This window comes from Lipotes vexillifer, unplaced genomic scaffold (genome assembly GCF_000442215.2).
Source record: "Lipotes vexillifer unplaced genomic scaffold, Lipotes_vexillifer_v1.1 scaffold712, whole genome shotgun sequence".
Taxonomy (NCBI): domain Eukaryota; kingdom Metazoa; phylum Chordata; class Mammalia; order Artiodactyla; family Lipotidae; genus Lipotes; species Lipotes vexillifer.
This window is the reverse complement of record NW_006775660.1, coordinates 671,718-685,137: the sequence shown is the minus strand read 5'-3', so window position 1 is coordinate 685,137 and position 13,420 is coordinate 671,718. Positions and strand designations below refer to the sequence as shown.

At 36.0% G+C, this 13,420-nt stretch overlaps 1 protein-coding gene and 1 non-coding gene across 5 annotated transcripts in view; both read right to left on the bottom strand.

Annotated features, from left to right (window-relative positions):
* Positions 1-13,420, bottom strand: part of PHTF2 (putative homeodomain transcription factor 2) — a 117,126-nt gene that overhangs the window by 45,728 nt on the left and 57,978 nt on the right. For all 4 annotated transcript variants that reach the window (XM_007450093.1, XM_007450094.1, XM_007450091.1 and 1 more), the window contains 4 exons: positions 9,687-9,756; positions 8,960-9,118; positions 4,898-5,063; positions 3,810-3,974 (listed from right to left, as the gene is read on the bottom strand). In XM_007450093.1, coding sequence (XP_007450155.1) covers positions 3,810-3,974; positions 4,898-5,063; positions 8,960-9,118; positions 9,687-9,756 — 560 coding nt within the window. The remainder of the gene's footprint in view (positions 1-3,809; positions 3,975-4,897; positions 5,064-8,959; positions 9,119-9,686; positions 9,757-13,420) is intronic.
* On the bottom strand, positions 6,662-6,734 carry TRNAG-CCC (transfer RNA glycine (anticodon CCC)). Its single transcript has one exon. It is a non-coding gene; the product is annotated as a tRNA-Gly (tRNA).

Genomic DNA, 13,420 nt, shown 5'->3' with positions numbered 1-13,420 from the left:
ATATATATATATATATATATATATATATATATATATCTCAAATGTATTGTGTCAAACATGAAAACCACTGTGTTTCTATATTAAAAAACCTAGTCAGGTAATCAAGAACACTCATGATACTCTGTCCTGCCATGGAAGAAACGTTGGAAGTATTTGTTGGTGCTCTCAAAAATATTCAGAGGTATACAAATTGAGCCAACTGAAGATCATCCTTTCAGTATTAAAGGACATTAGAGTTGCTAGGGGGAAGTTAACAGTAGCAGATAACTCTTGCTCTAGAACATAGTATGAAATTTCTGGCCTTGCTCTCATTTGCACAAGGTTAGGAATCAAGGAGGAGAGGAGGTTAGAGAAACAAAATGCATAAAATCTCAGATATAAGAAAATGACACAGGGGCCTACATATAACCATCACTGCTATCTGGAGCTATGCATACACCTTGATTACATGCTAATATAGCCCTTCAAAGACTTTTGGGACCCTATGTTTCTCTAGGTATCCTCTGCCACACGTAAGTTTGAGAGGAGTGTACCAAATTGGGTTTATTTATAGTACCTGTAATCTTTTTAGAACCAGTCCAACTCTAAAATACAGTGACTCTAGCAAATTTAGTAAGTTATCTAGTTGTGGCCTTAAAAATCTGGGATATACTGGCATTTACACAGTCTTCATCCTTGTCTGTGGAAGACGTCCAATAGACCTTCACCCAGTCTATAGCTTAAATGACTGAACTTTTTAAACTACAGTCAGTAAAAACCAAATTTTAATCCCTGTATCAAAAATTTCTGGTGGAACTGCATACATTTTAACTTTTATTATGCAGTATACTCCATTCTGTGAAGAAAATCAATTTACTGAATCTAATTTTCACTTTAGTGTTAAAAACAGCAAATATGGAAGCTAAACAGAACAGAAATCTTCAAGGTAGGTCAGTCACACATAGGAATTAACAAGTGACCTGGTTTTATTCTGATATCTCTCTCTAATTCACCAAGTCAATTTACATAAGTTACTTTTTCTACTCAAAAAAGAGCATAATTTCTACTGACTTTGTTTTAATGATATTGTGATCGTCAAATGAATCTTAAAAGACATGAAAGAGTACTTAGGATCCATCTGAATTTTGAAACAGGTATTATGCTGAAGAGATGTAAAATCTACTCTTTTAAATATTTATTTATTTTTGGCTGTGTTCGGTCTTTGTTGCTGTGCGTGGACTTTCTCTAGTTGCACGAGCAAGGGGTACTCTTCATTGTGGTGCGCGGGCTTCTCATTGCGGTGGCTTCTCTTGTTGCAGAGCACTGGCTCTAGGCGCGTGGGCTTCAGCAGTTGTGTCTCGCGGGCTCTAGAGTGCAGGCTCAGTGGTTGTGGTGCATGGGCTTAGTTGCTCCGTGGCATGTGGGATCTTCCCAGACCAGACGTGAACCTCTGTCCCCTGCATTGGCAGGCAGATTCTTTTTTTTTTTTTTTTTTTTTTTTTTTGCGGTACGCGGGCCTCTCACTGTTGCGGCCTCTCCCGTCACGGAGCACAGGCTCCGGACGCGCAGGCTCAGTGGCCATGGCTCATCGGCCCAGCCGCTCCGCGACATGTGGGATCTTCCCGGACCGGGGCACGAACCCGTGTTCCCTGCATCAGCAGGCAGACTCTCAACCACTGCGCCACTAGGGAAGCCCTGGCAGGCGGATTCTTAACCACCAGGAAAGCCCCACAATCTAGAGGTAATTCTTCCTATTTAATCTTTCTAGTAGCAACTATAATTATGCTAATTTAAGAGAATTAACTGATATTAAAGGGCCAAATCCTTAGGAAATACGGTTGATTTCTACATCTTTTCTAATTGATACTTTGTTTGCCTTAGTTTTCTCAGGTTTGTAGAATTCTTTTACAATAATTCCCAATTTTTTTCAAATAAGAAATACTATGCCTTATTTTAAAAAGAATAGTTTTATCTTGAGAATGAAATGTACTTAGAGATGATAATAAGTAGGGTCTTTCCAACATATAAATACAGGATGTTAAAAACAGTAGTTTTCATTCTAACATCTAGAAGACCATCAAGTCACCAAATACAAAGCTTAGATATTTGTGTGGTTATGCATTTATTTTCTCATCAGTTATACTAATTCAGATACCTTAATGGAAGCATCCAGCTTTTCAACTTGTTATCACCAGAAACAATTTTAAGTCTCAGTTGATATTTCAGTTTAAGCCCTTTCTGATTTATCAAAGCCTGAAACACCAAGACATCATCAAGATTCCAGAGCTCAGTTCAGAACTTCTAAAACTAACATTTTTCTTAAGATCTTTTTGTACCCAATATTTAAAACAGTCTCATTCATATGCTGGCAAACTAGGTCGCAAATGAGACAGCTGAAAATACTGCACCTTTAAAAACATTTAGATTATAGCTGTCATGATTAAAGGGAATAAATCTAAAGGGATTTAGCCATCATAATATCAATTACTAGTAGTCAAGGTCATGCTACAGCCCCAAAAGAGAAAAATTAAAGTGTGAAACTCGTTTGACTAGAGAAACATGGTAGAATTCTAAAGGCACCAACCTGTTAATTTAGGAGGATTCTGAATACTACATAATAATACAACACCAGTTTCAGACAACGAAAACAACTAAATGATCCCCCCAAAGCAAAACATATCCACTATGCTATTTATAATTGCTTAACAGAAAGTCTTCAGAAATGTTTAAGAAATTGACTCTGCAGTGATAAAACTATCATATCTTTACTGTCAGAAAGTAGAGCTATTTACATACATTTAAAAAAAAGACTAACAAAGAGAGAGAGAGAGAGACAGAATCCAACCCAAGTTAAAAACAAAACAAAACAGGGATTTCCCTGGCCGTCCAGTAGTTAAGACTCTGTGCTTCCAATGCAGGGGGTGCAGGTATGATCTCTGGATCTCTGGTTGGGGAATGAAGATTCCACATGCCAGCACTGTGAGGCCAAAAAAACCCCCACAAAAAGCAAAAAACAAAACAAAACCTGTATCTTCTCTGGAAGAAGACTAAGTGGCTGAAAAAGTCAGAGAATCAACATAATGCCACATTACTGCAAACTATCAATATTAAAATTTGGGAAAATTTCCCCCCAAATTACAATCAATAAGAATATGCCACGATACAACTGCTTAATTGTATAATGCATGATAAACTTTATCATAAGAGCACAATCACAAACTGATAAAACAATGATATTAGTAGAGAAGTTAACAAAAGTGACCATAAATAGTTACTTGCAGTATCCCTTTTCTTGATTTATTAACTTAGCAACTTTCATCAGTTTTGGTAAATTTTTATTATGGTACAAACTAAACAAAAAACCCAAGGTACAAAAACAGAATTTCATATTATAGTATATATTTTATTCTTTCAAATAACAATATCTATATGTTTTATTTTAGATAACTGAGGCTAAAAAAAGTCATACAACTCACATGCCATATTAATAAAGCCAATTTTACCTATAGTGCCGATAAAAATAAAATACCCAATTTAATAGAAATAAAATAGTGCTTGAGAAATCACAAAAGAAACTAAAACCAAAAAATCCTAACTGAATATACTTTGATGGTATATATTCATTCTCATATAGATGTATTTACATATATATCAAAGTAAATTTTTATGGTCTCTATTTTTTCATTACCTATAGCATTATAACTTATCAAAATAAAATCCATAATAGGGCTGTCATATTTAAAGTCATTAGTACTCATTACCTGAGACTGGAGTGCCAGAAAAGGGATAGTGCATTTCTATGCCATATGAAGTCTTAAATAAATACAAACCCTGATAAAAAGAAAGCAGCATGCCAGAGATCTCTGAAGACAGTGCCAACGCTGTAAGCGGTGCTTGTACCGTGGCTCTGAACTGCTCCCTCCTGTGTGTTATCTGTGGTACTAGAACCATCTCCTTCCCTATGTACTTCCAAATGGGCTGCTTTTCTTAATTTCCTTCATTAGAAGAGATTAAGAGTGGAAGGTAGCTTTAAAATTTTAACAACCACTTTCTCGGTAGTACATTTAAAAATTTGCTAAACATAAACACAGGAACTTTAATACATAGTAAAATTCAGATTACTGGATAAAAGTTATGCCAAATATTAAGTATATATTCAAGACCAATTTCTATAAATGTTAAGGTATTGTTCCTTGCTCATACTGACAGGTCAGTGGACATTAGGTTGTAAGGACAGCATTGGACAGATATTTACAAAAGCATTCCTTCCCTGTTTGAATGCCACCTACTGGCAGATGAAGAAAAGAAAATCTAAATTGGAGAGAATTGTAATCTGTGTGATCAGCAGTGCTATTTATCTAATGAGGTATTATTTTTTTCAAAATAAAGAGGGCTTAAATCTCAATATCCCAAAACTGCAAATGTCACAATCTCTTAGGAACAATATTCAAAAGAGGAATTGCTCCCAAAGACCCTTAAAACAGAACTCCACTGTGCTAAGCGGCCAGTAAGACTTGCTATGCTTACTTAGTCAAAGGGCAATATTAAACAGCTTCAAATGACATTTAATAAATGGAATTTAGCTGAAAAATTTCCCTGACTTTTGTTTTTGCCAAAGTACAAGACTTTGTAAACAGTGGGAATTATTAGCAATGCCAGCTAACGTGTATTCCCTACATTGATATTAAGTGCCTCAACAATGAGCTTCAAGAAAGAAAACAAAAACAAAAACAGGTATGGGGTCTCAAAATGGCTCTGAAGCAAATAACAGAAATTAAATCATTCAGTAGCTGATTCTGAAGCTCACTGCTTTATTTTAAAAAGCAACTTTACAAGATAACATTTTATTCAAGTCAAGAACAAGCCTGGATTCAAATTACAAAAATCTACAAAAAGGTCACTTTTAAACAGACAGTACCTTCTCCTTTTACCTCCTGTACTTAGTGGAGGTTTAGGTGTTCTCGTTGAAACAATCTGGCAGTGCACAGTTCCCAGGAGCAGCATCAGCCATATCGGTCCAATCACTTCCGTCAGAGGTATGCTATGTGGGCTAGAAGTGGAACAGAATAGTACTATTGCGGCAACTATAAAAAGGGAAAGAAAATACATTTAATTATAGATCTGACAGTCACTTCCTCAAAACTTTAAAAATTGCTCTAACATTGTTCCTTGACAGATAATTTTTCTAAATTTAAATGAGTCTAAATGTTACTCCAGACAAGCTCTTTCAGACTATTTTATTGTTTGCCCCTGGCTAACCATGCCATTCAGAAATAAATTCTCAGAACAGGGTAACAGCCAACATGATCTCTAAAGTACACAACTTAATACTTCAATGAAAACTAGACACATAAATCTAAAGACATTCTTGGTAAGATCACAGACACCCTCCTCAGTTTAGAGGAAACGGGGGACATATAAAGAAATAATTAAAACACCTGTAATGGACTGAATTGTGCCCCCCGCCTCCATTCCAAATGTTGAAGTCCTGACCCCCAATGTGACTATCTTAACAGATAGGGCCTATACGATGTAATAAAGGTTGTAATAAATCATAAGGGTAGGGCCTTAATCCAAAAGGACCAGTGTCCCTATAAGACAAAGAGATACCAGAAATCTCTCCCAGCTCATGCACAGAAGAAAGGCCATGTGAGGATACGGCAAGAAGGTGGCCGTCTACAAGTCAGGAAAAGAAACCTCCAACAGACACCAATCCTGACAGCACCTTGATCTTGGACCTCCAGCCTCCAGAACTGTGAGAAAATAAATTTCTGTTGTTTAAATCCCCCAGTCTGTAGTATTTTGTTATAGTAGCCTGAGTAGACTAAAAGAGTATGATAGATAGGAAAGATATGTAATTAAACTGGAGGTTTATGAAGGAATTCTGATGACTAACTCTCAGAGCTAATGTAACTCTGAGAGAATAAGTAGTTGACCAAGTACGTAAAAGGAAAAAAGGGCTACCCAGGCAAAGAGAGTTACCCCCAAAGCATATAGGTTACAAAAAAAAGGCATGTTTAAGAAAGAGTAAAGAGCTAATTTAGTCTGGTTAAAATTGGGGAGAAATTTAATAAGAGACTGACTGAAAACTTGGCTTTTTATCTTGAAGGCAATGATAATTAGGAAAATTTAGAACTTAAGAGGCTGGTTTGGATTTGTAATTCAGGACAGAAGGTAAAAGACATAAGGGCATGACAGAAGCAAGAAGTAGGGATGGAGCTGAGAATACATAGTTGAGATACTTAAAAGGCATGTGACTGAAGTGAAAACTGTAAGTAATTATATAAACCCAGTCTGACTGCAAATGATTCTTCTACTCTTCAGGAGATGAAGGTGGGATAGAGAATGAGGACATAACTCAGAGCACTATACCCTACTCAACATGCAAGGAGGTGGAAGCACAGGGGTTTCTAAAGGCACTAGCAGACTGCTGAGGGTCATTAGGGTCATATCACAGCTTTGTCACTGGCTACGTAACTTGGAACAGGTTAAGTCACTTTTTATTTTTAATATTTATTTATTTAGGCTGCGCCTGGTCTTAGTTGTGGCACACGAGATCTTTGCTGCAGCATGCGGGATCTTTAGTTGTGGCATGCGGGATTTTTAGTTGCAGCACCCAGGCTCTTTTTTTGTCATTGTTGTTATGGCACGCAGGCTCTTAGTTGCAGCATGTAGGATCTAGTTCCCTGACCAGGGTTCGAACCCGGGCCCCCCGCATTGGGAGTGCAGAGTCTTAACCATTGGACCACCAGGGAAGTCCCTAAGTCACTTTTTAAACTAAGCTTTGCTAGGAGAGTGTTCAGTGTTCAATCCTTATACACACTAATAATGTTAAACTTCCGTTTGGAACTGAAAATACCTCTTTTTCATGCCTGATCTAAGCTGTGTTCCCTAACCGTAACCCTATTTAATTTAGACAAGCCAGTAAGTGAATTTCAGCCACAGTATGTGAACTAGTTACACTGCAAACTTGTTTGCCTTCATATACTAGAAAGCAACAATAGCAAAAAAGCACAATGCACAGTGGTTACAATGAATGGTACTGATTAATTATCACTCTCATAAGCAATTGCAATTTCTGACCACTTTAGAACAAAGTGTTCTCCTCTAGGTAAACTAGATAGCCTTAGAAGATAACTACAAGTTCACTCCCTCTTACGTATATAAGATATACCCTGGCTTAAAAAAAACTTTACCGAAATAGAAGTCTTTCATTTTTATTGTATTTTCCTTTACTTAAAAGATATTATCTTTTACTTAGCGTTTGTTGATAAAACATATTTAAATAATCATTCAGGATTATGACTGTGTTTTTTTAAAAAAAAAAAAAAAAGACATTACAGAGACTGAAAGGGTACCACCAAACTAAAATAGTTGCTTTGTTAGAGCGATGGAATGTGAGCGGCCTCTTCTTTTAGGCTGCAAGCGCTCAGGAGCGCTGGGCATTTTGCGCTGCAGGCTGCTGTGATGGGAGGCAGAGTCCCAGAGGTGTGACGCATGTGGCTCGAGGTCTGACTGCCTGGGCTCGACCTGGGCTCTGCTACCCTTGGTGACTGTGTGGCTTCGGGCCCTTGGGTCCTTCAGGTCCTGTGTCTATAAGCTAGGACTAATAATAGTACCCATTCTTCACTGGGTTGTTGTGAGTATTAAATGAGTGTCTGTGAAATGCACTTAGAACAGTACATGGCACGTAGAATTTCAATACAGAATGAGGATAGTCTCAGAATACAAAGGTTAAGAGGAAAAACCAAAACACTGCTGAGAAAGGAAAAATGAACTTCAAGGCTGCATTAAAAAAAAGACTGGTGTGCAGTCAGAATGGCCATCATCAAAAAATCTACAAACAATAAATGCTGGAGAGGGTGTGCAGAAAAGGGAACCCTCTTGCACTGTTGGTGGGAATGTAAATTGATACAGCCACTATGGAGAACAGTATGGAGGTTCCTTAAAAAACTACAAATAGAACTACCATATGACCCAGCAATCCCACTACTGGGCATATACCCTGACAAAACCATAATTCAAAAAGAGTCATGTACCACAATGTTCACTGCAGCTTTATTTACAATTGCCAGGACATGGAAGCAACCTAAGTGTCCATCGACAGATGAATGGATAAAGAAGATGTGGCACATACATACAATGGAATATTACTCAGCCATAAAAAGAAACGAAATTGAGTTATTTGTAGTGAGATGGATGGACCTAGAGTCTGTCATACAGAGTGAAGTAAGTCCAAAAGAGAAAAACAAATACCGTATGCTAACACATATATATGGAATCCAAAAAATAAAAAATAAAAGGTCATGAAGAACCTAGGGGCAGGATGGGAATAAAGACACAGACCTACTAGAGAATGGACTTGAGGACACAGGGAGGGGGAAGGGTAAGCTGGGATGAAGTGAGAGAGTGGCATGGACATATATACACTACCAAATGTAAAAGCGATAGCTGGTGGGAGGCAGCCACATAGCACAGGGAGATCAGCTCAGTGCTCTGTGACCACCTAGAGAGGTGGGATAGGGAGGGTGGGAGGGAAGGAGACGCAAGAGGGAGGAGATATGGGGATATATGTATATGTATAGCTGATTCACTTTGTTATACAGCAGAAACTAACACACCATTGTAAAGCAATTATACTCCAATAAAGATGTTTTTTTAAAAAAAGACTGGTGTGTATATATATGTTGGGCTGCATTTGGAAGAGACTGTAATTTTAAAAAATCCTCTCAATTTGTATTTTTCTTTAGCCATCCACAGATTCAAATTTTCATAAAGATATTTTAGAAAATAACTGCTTTGTTTTCTCCAACATTTTAAATACCAAACTAGTTGTGTCTTATTAAATGAAATATCACAATAAATGTTTATTTTCATACTCAGTAGTAGTTAGCATATGTTAGAAATAAAAAAGTCTTAGTAATCCTATGAACAAAATATGCTGAAAGTTAAAAGCAAAATGCATTTCTATCAATTATACCTTGAAGAAGATAAAGGACTAGGAGCCAGAAAAAGATGACTTTTGATGTTACTTGTAACCACCACCGGAAGAAAAAGGGAAAAAATACAACGCGAACAATTCCCTTTCTAGTCAGAGAAGTCCATGGACTTTCAGGTTTTGCCTTAGCAAATGCAGACCCTGAGAAAAGTAACAAAATGACAGAGAACATTTATTACTCTTTAATTTCCTTAAAGAAAAAATTTCAACATTTGAAGAACAATAAAACATGAAATTTTATTTTGTACTATGAGTGGGAAATGTCCAATTTTGGATAGGAGACACTTTTAAAAACATTATTCATGTTATCATATTAACTCAGGTACTTGGAAAAAAACCATTTTTAACTGAATAACAGCAAAATTTCTCCCACATATTTTATAAATACAAGACAATGTTCAAATGTCAGTTCCAGTTAGGAATTAAAAATACCACTTTAATTTTTATAGCAAGCCTTATAGTTTGCTAGGCAAATATGAGCTGCTTTTCTTTTACACTTATTAGTTCTTGGAATGATTCTTAGTGGGAGAAAAGACTAGCCAGTGGTATTTAAATGCTTCCATCTTCTCTTTTTTTTATACTATTTATGACTTCATTTAGACTCACGTTGCTTCTATTTCTACAAACATATATATCTAACCCATTTTGAATTCTGTTTCTTCAAGGTCGATTTCTAACTTCATTAAACATTTGTTTATTCAAGACTCACCTCTTACAAGATCAACATCTATGAGATCTGGTTTCACATGTGCTGTTTTCTTTGGTTTATTCCTTAACCCCTGTAATATATTAAAAGTAGTACTGATAAGAGAGTAGATCTTTAAAGTCCTCATCACAAGGAAACAAAAACTGTAACTATGTATGGGGACAATTATTTAAACTAGACTTACTGTGGGGATCATTTCTCAATGTATAAAATATCGAATTATTATGGTTTACACCTGAAAAATATGTCAATTATAACTCAATAAAAAAGTAGTATTGAAATTCATTATATATACATATATTTTTAAAACCCAAAATCAACGCTTAAAAATTTCAATTAAAAAGGAAAACTTTAAGTAATATAATGGACAAAAACTAACTTTATATATTTGTTACAAAGGGAACACAACTGTAGTATTATAATAAATTTTATTACCTTCCCAAAGGATAAATTTAAGCACATATGCAACATGTCAGGCCTATTTATTACTAAAAGCATAATTCTAAAACAAAGACTATTGCTACCAATCAATTTGGATTACAGCCTGAGATGGTCCAGGAGACTGTGGTGGCCCCAGTTTTGCACAGCAAAGTGTTGAAGCTGGCTAGGAGAGCAGTGGCCCTCAAGGGCCCTTAAGGTGTGATGCTGGGGGCACTCCTGCAGAAAGCAGTGGATCACAGAGCTGAGAACAGACAGGGATGCAGACTTCTTAGCAGATGCCAGCATGTAGGGGTGAGACCCAGAGAGGATGATGCACATCTCATGGTTGCCACTATTTTCACATGCCAACCACTAACCAGACCACAATGCAACCTTATCACCTCATAACTTAGATGCCATGCCCAATAGGAGGAGGAGGGAGAAGGCAGAAATCATGAATTGAATTAGTTTCAACTTGGAATTATTGAACACTAAGATTAAGTTTCTGCCATCAGTGTACAGAGTGAGAGTAGGGGTAGAGATCAAAATCAATGAAAAAAATATCAAAAAATAAATTACACTTTATAACTTAAGACCAGGATGTTAAGAATTGGAGGAGCTTAGGCTAAACTCCTTGGAATGCAAGTGTTGAGCGATGACACAGTGTTTCAATGATTTGCTTATTGTTCATTCAATCAACCAAGTAACCTGGTTGTTTAGTCCTAATCCAAGTAAAAATGACCCCTTAAATTAAAAACTTTATCAAGTACTGCTTTTATCTAAAACAAAGAATAAGACAGCATTTGAGTTCAGAATTAACTGAGAATTAACTGAGATGTTTAAACCAAAAATGTACCCTGAAATCAAGGTGCAATTAACCTCTGAACTCCTTCAAATAGTCTGTCCATATGAAGTTGCAAACTACCCAGATACAAAAACAAAAGAGAAAGAAGGGTGAGGGTTGAAGACATAGCCATGATGATCTTATATACAGTCAATCCTCATATTCATAGATTCCATATTTGCAAATTCACCTATTCACTAAAATTTATTGGTCCCTAAAATCAATACTTGCTGTGATTTTGCAGTCATTTGTAGATATGCATAGAGTAAGAGTGGCAAAAAATTTGAGTCACTCAATGTTCACATTTCCAGCTGAGGTCAAACAAGGCAACACTCTGCCTTCTTGTTTCAGCTCTCTTGTTTCAGTTCCTTTTCACAGTCTATTTAATGTCAAACCTTTTGCATTTTTTTGTATTTTGTCGGTAATTTTGTGGTTTAAAATGGTCCCCTAGATAGTGTTGACATGCGGTCCAGTGTTCCTATGTACAAGAAGGCTGTGACGTGCCTCACTGAGAAAATGTGTTAGGTAAGCTCTATTCAGGCATGAGCTGTTGGCCATGAGTTCAATGTTAATGGATCAACAACATATATTAAATAAGTTGTCATAAAACAAGGTTATGTATTGATCAGTTGATGAAAGTGTTGTGACTAGGGACTCGCAGGAACTTAACTCTATTTCTCCTAAGAGCAACAGTCAATATTCACTAATTCAGTGTTCATGGAGACTTGAAAGAACATAACTACTGCAAATAATAAGAAACAACTCTATCTGTACTTCATTTCCCATTTTAATGTCATGACAGAGTGGCTGATAGACTATAAATCATTCTCAATATTTTGCAAATTGGAAAGGCAATACTAATAATATATTTAAACAAAAATTCATTAATCAAGCACTATTCAAATTTGGCATCAAGTTTATTATGATATTTTACCTTTATTAATGCCAACAAATTTGAAAACAGTAACATATTTTAATTTACTTCTGTCTTTTATGTATTTTTTTCTAGCACTTTGAAAATAACCTTACTGCCAATGTTTATAACAAATCTGAAGCTTAATTTACTGCTGTATACCTAGAATTTTCATCAAGATTGTTTTAAAAACTTAAAGCCCTTATAAAAGGAACAGTAAATTGTTTTGATTTATGCAATTATGTTGTTTTTCAACATGCTCATTCTACTTGACCTTTTTAATATGTGGTTCATTTCCTATTTTATGTTTTATTAAAACATTTATTTTGAGCTACACTGTAGTCATAGCATAATTGCCAACTTCGACAAAACTTTCCCCTCAAGGTAGCCTATCAGAATATGTAAAAGGTTTAAAGAAAGATAAAGAAAAATTTCACTGACAAATCTTCTAACATTAGTGAGTTTATTCACAAAAATAAAATATATTAGGACCAAGGTGTCAGCCTTCATAAAAGGTGATTTTAATTAAGTAGATATTTTAAGTTGGACAATTTTTAAATTGGTTTAAACTACGTTCACACAAAACAGCATAGCTTTCAGTACTAAATATAATTATGAACCTTCAAGAAATTTAAGTGAGTGAACAAACAAAAAAGGAAAACTAACTGAGTTTCAGAAAAAGATTTTTTAAACTACTGGTTTAACTAGAAAGTAGAAATTATCAAGTACTGGGCTTCCCTGGTGGCGCAGTGGTTGAGAGTCCGCCTGCCGATGCAAGGTACACGGGTTTGTGCCCCGGTCCAGGAAGATCCCAGATGCCGCGGAGCGGCTGGGCCTGTGAGCCATGGCCGCTAAGCCTGCGTGACCGGAGCCTGTGCTCCACAACGGGAGAGGCCAACAGTGAGAGGCCCGCGTACCGCAAAAAAATAAATAAATAAATAAAAATTATCAAGTACTATGAATACAATTAATCTCCAAGAATCCAAATAATATATTCTTTATTGAATATACACTTACACTCCTATAGTACATTCCTAAAGGGCAATGACACAAATAGTATGAAGTTTTGAATTTTTTAAAATATCTAAGCACACAGATAATGTTGAGCCAAAAAACTTAGAAGTTCTGTTTAAGCTTAGAAAATACTTCTGGTCAACGATCCAGACTTCACACGCATGGAACTATTATAATACGTAGAATCTATCAAAGGACATAACCATCAGTTTCACTTTCCGGAAATCCTGTTTAGTTTCCCCCAACCCTTTTTTCCTTTACCATGACTTTAAATAACATAGTTTGTTTTATTGAAGCTTTACAACTCTAGTACGTACTAAAACACAGGGAAAGTCCACATTTACTTTTAAATTTGGGTCAAGGTGATCAGAAAACTACAGTTTTCAGTTATAATTTCTAAAACGTTTAAGAAAAAAATCACTTGCAACTCAGAAAATACTTTAGCAATATCAACTAGGGTCTTTAATATAAAAGAATTTCCAAGAAATATATTTTCATGGCTTTCTTTGATTTCTTTAGTTGTTGCTCACTGCTTTGACAGATAAT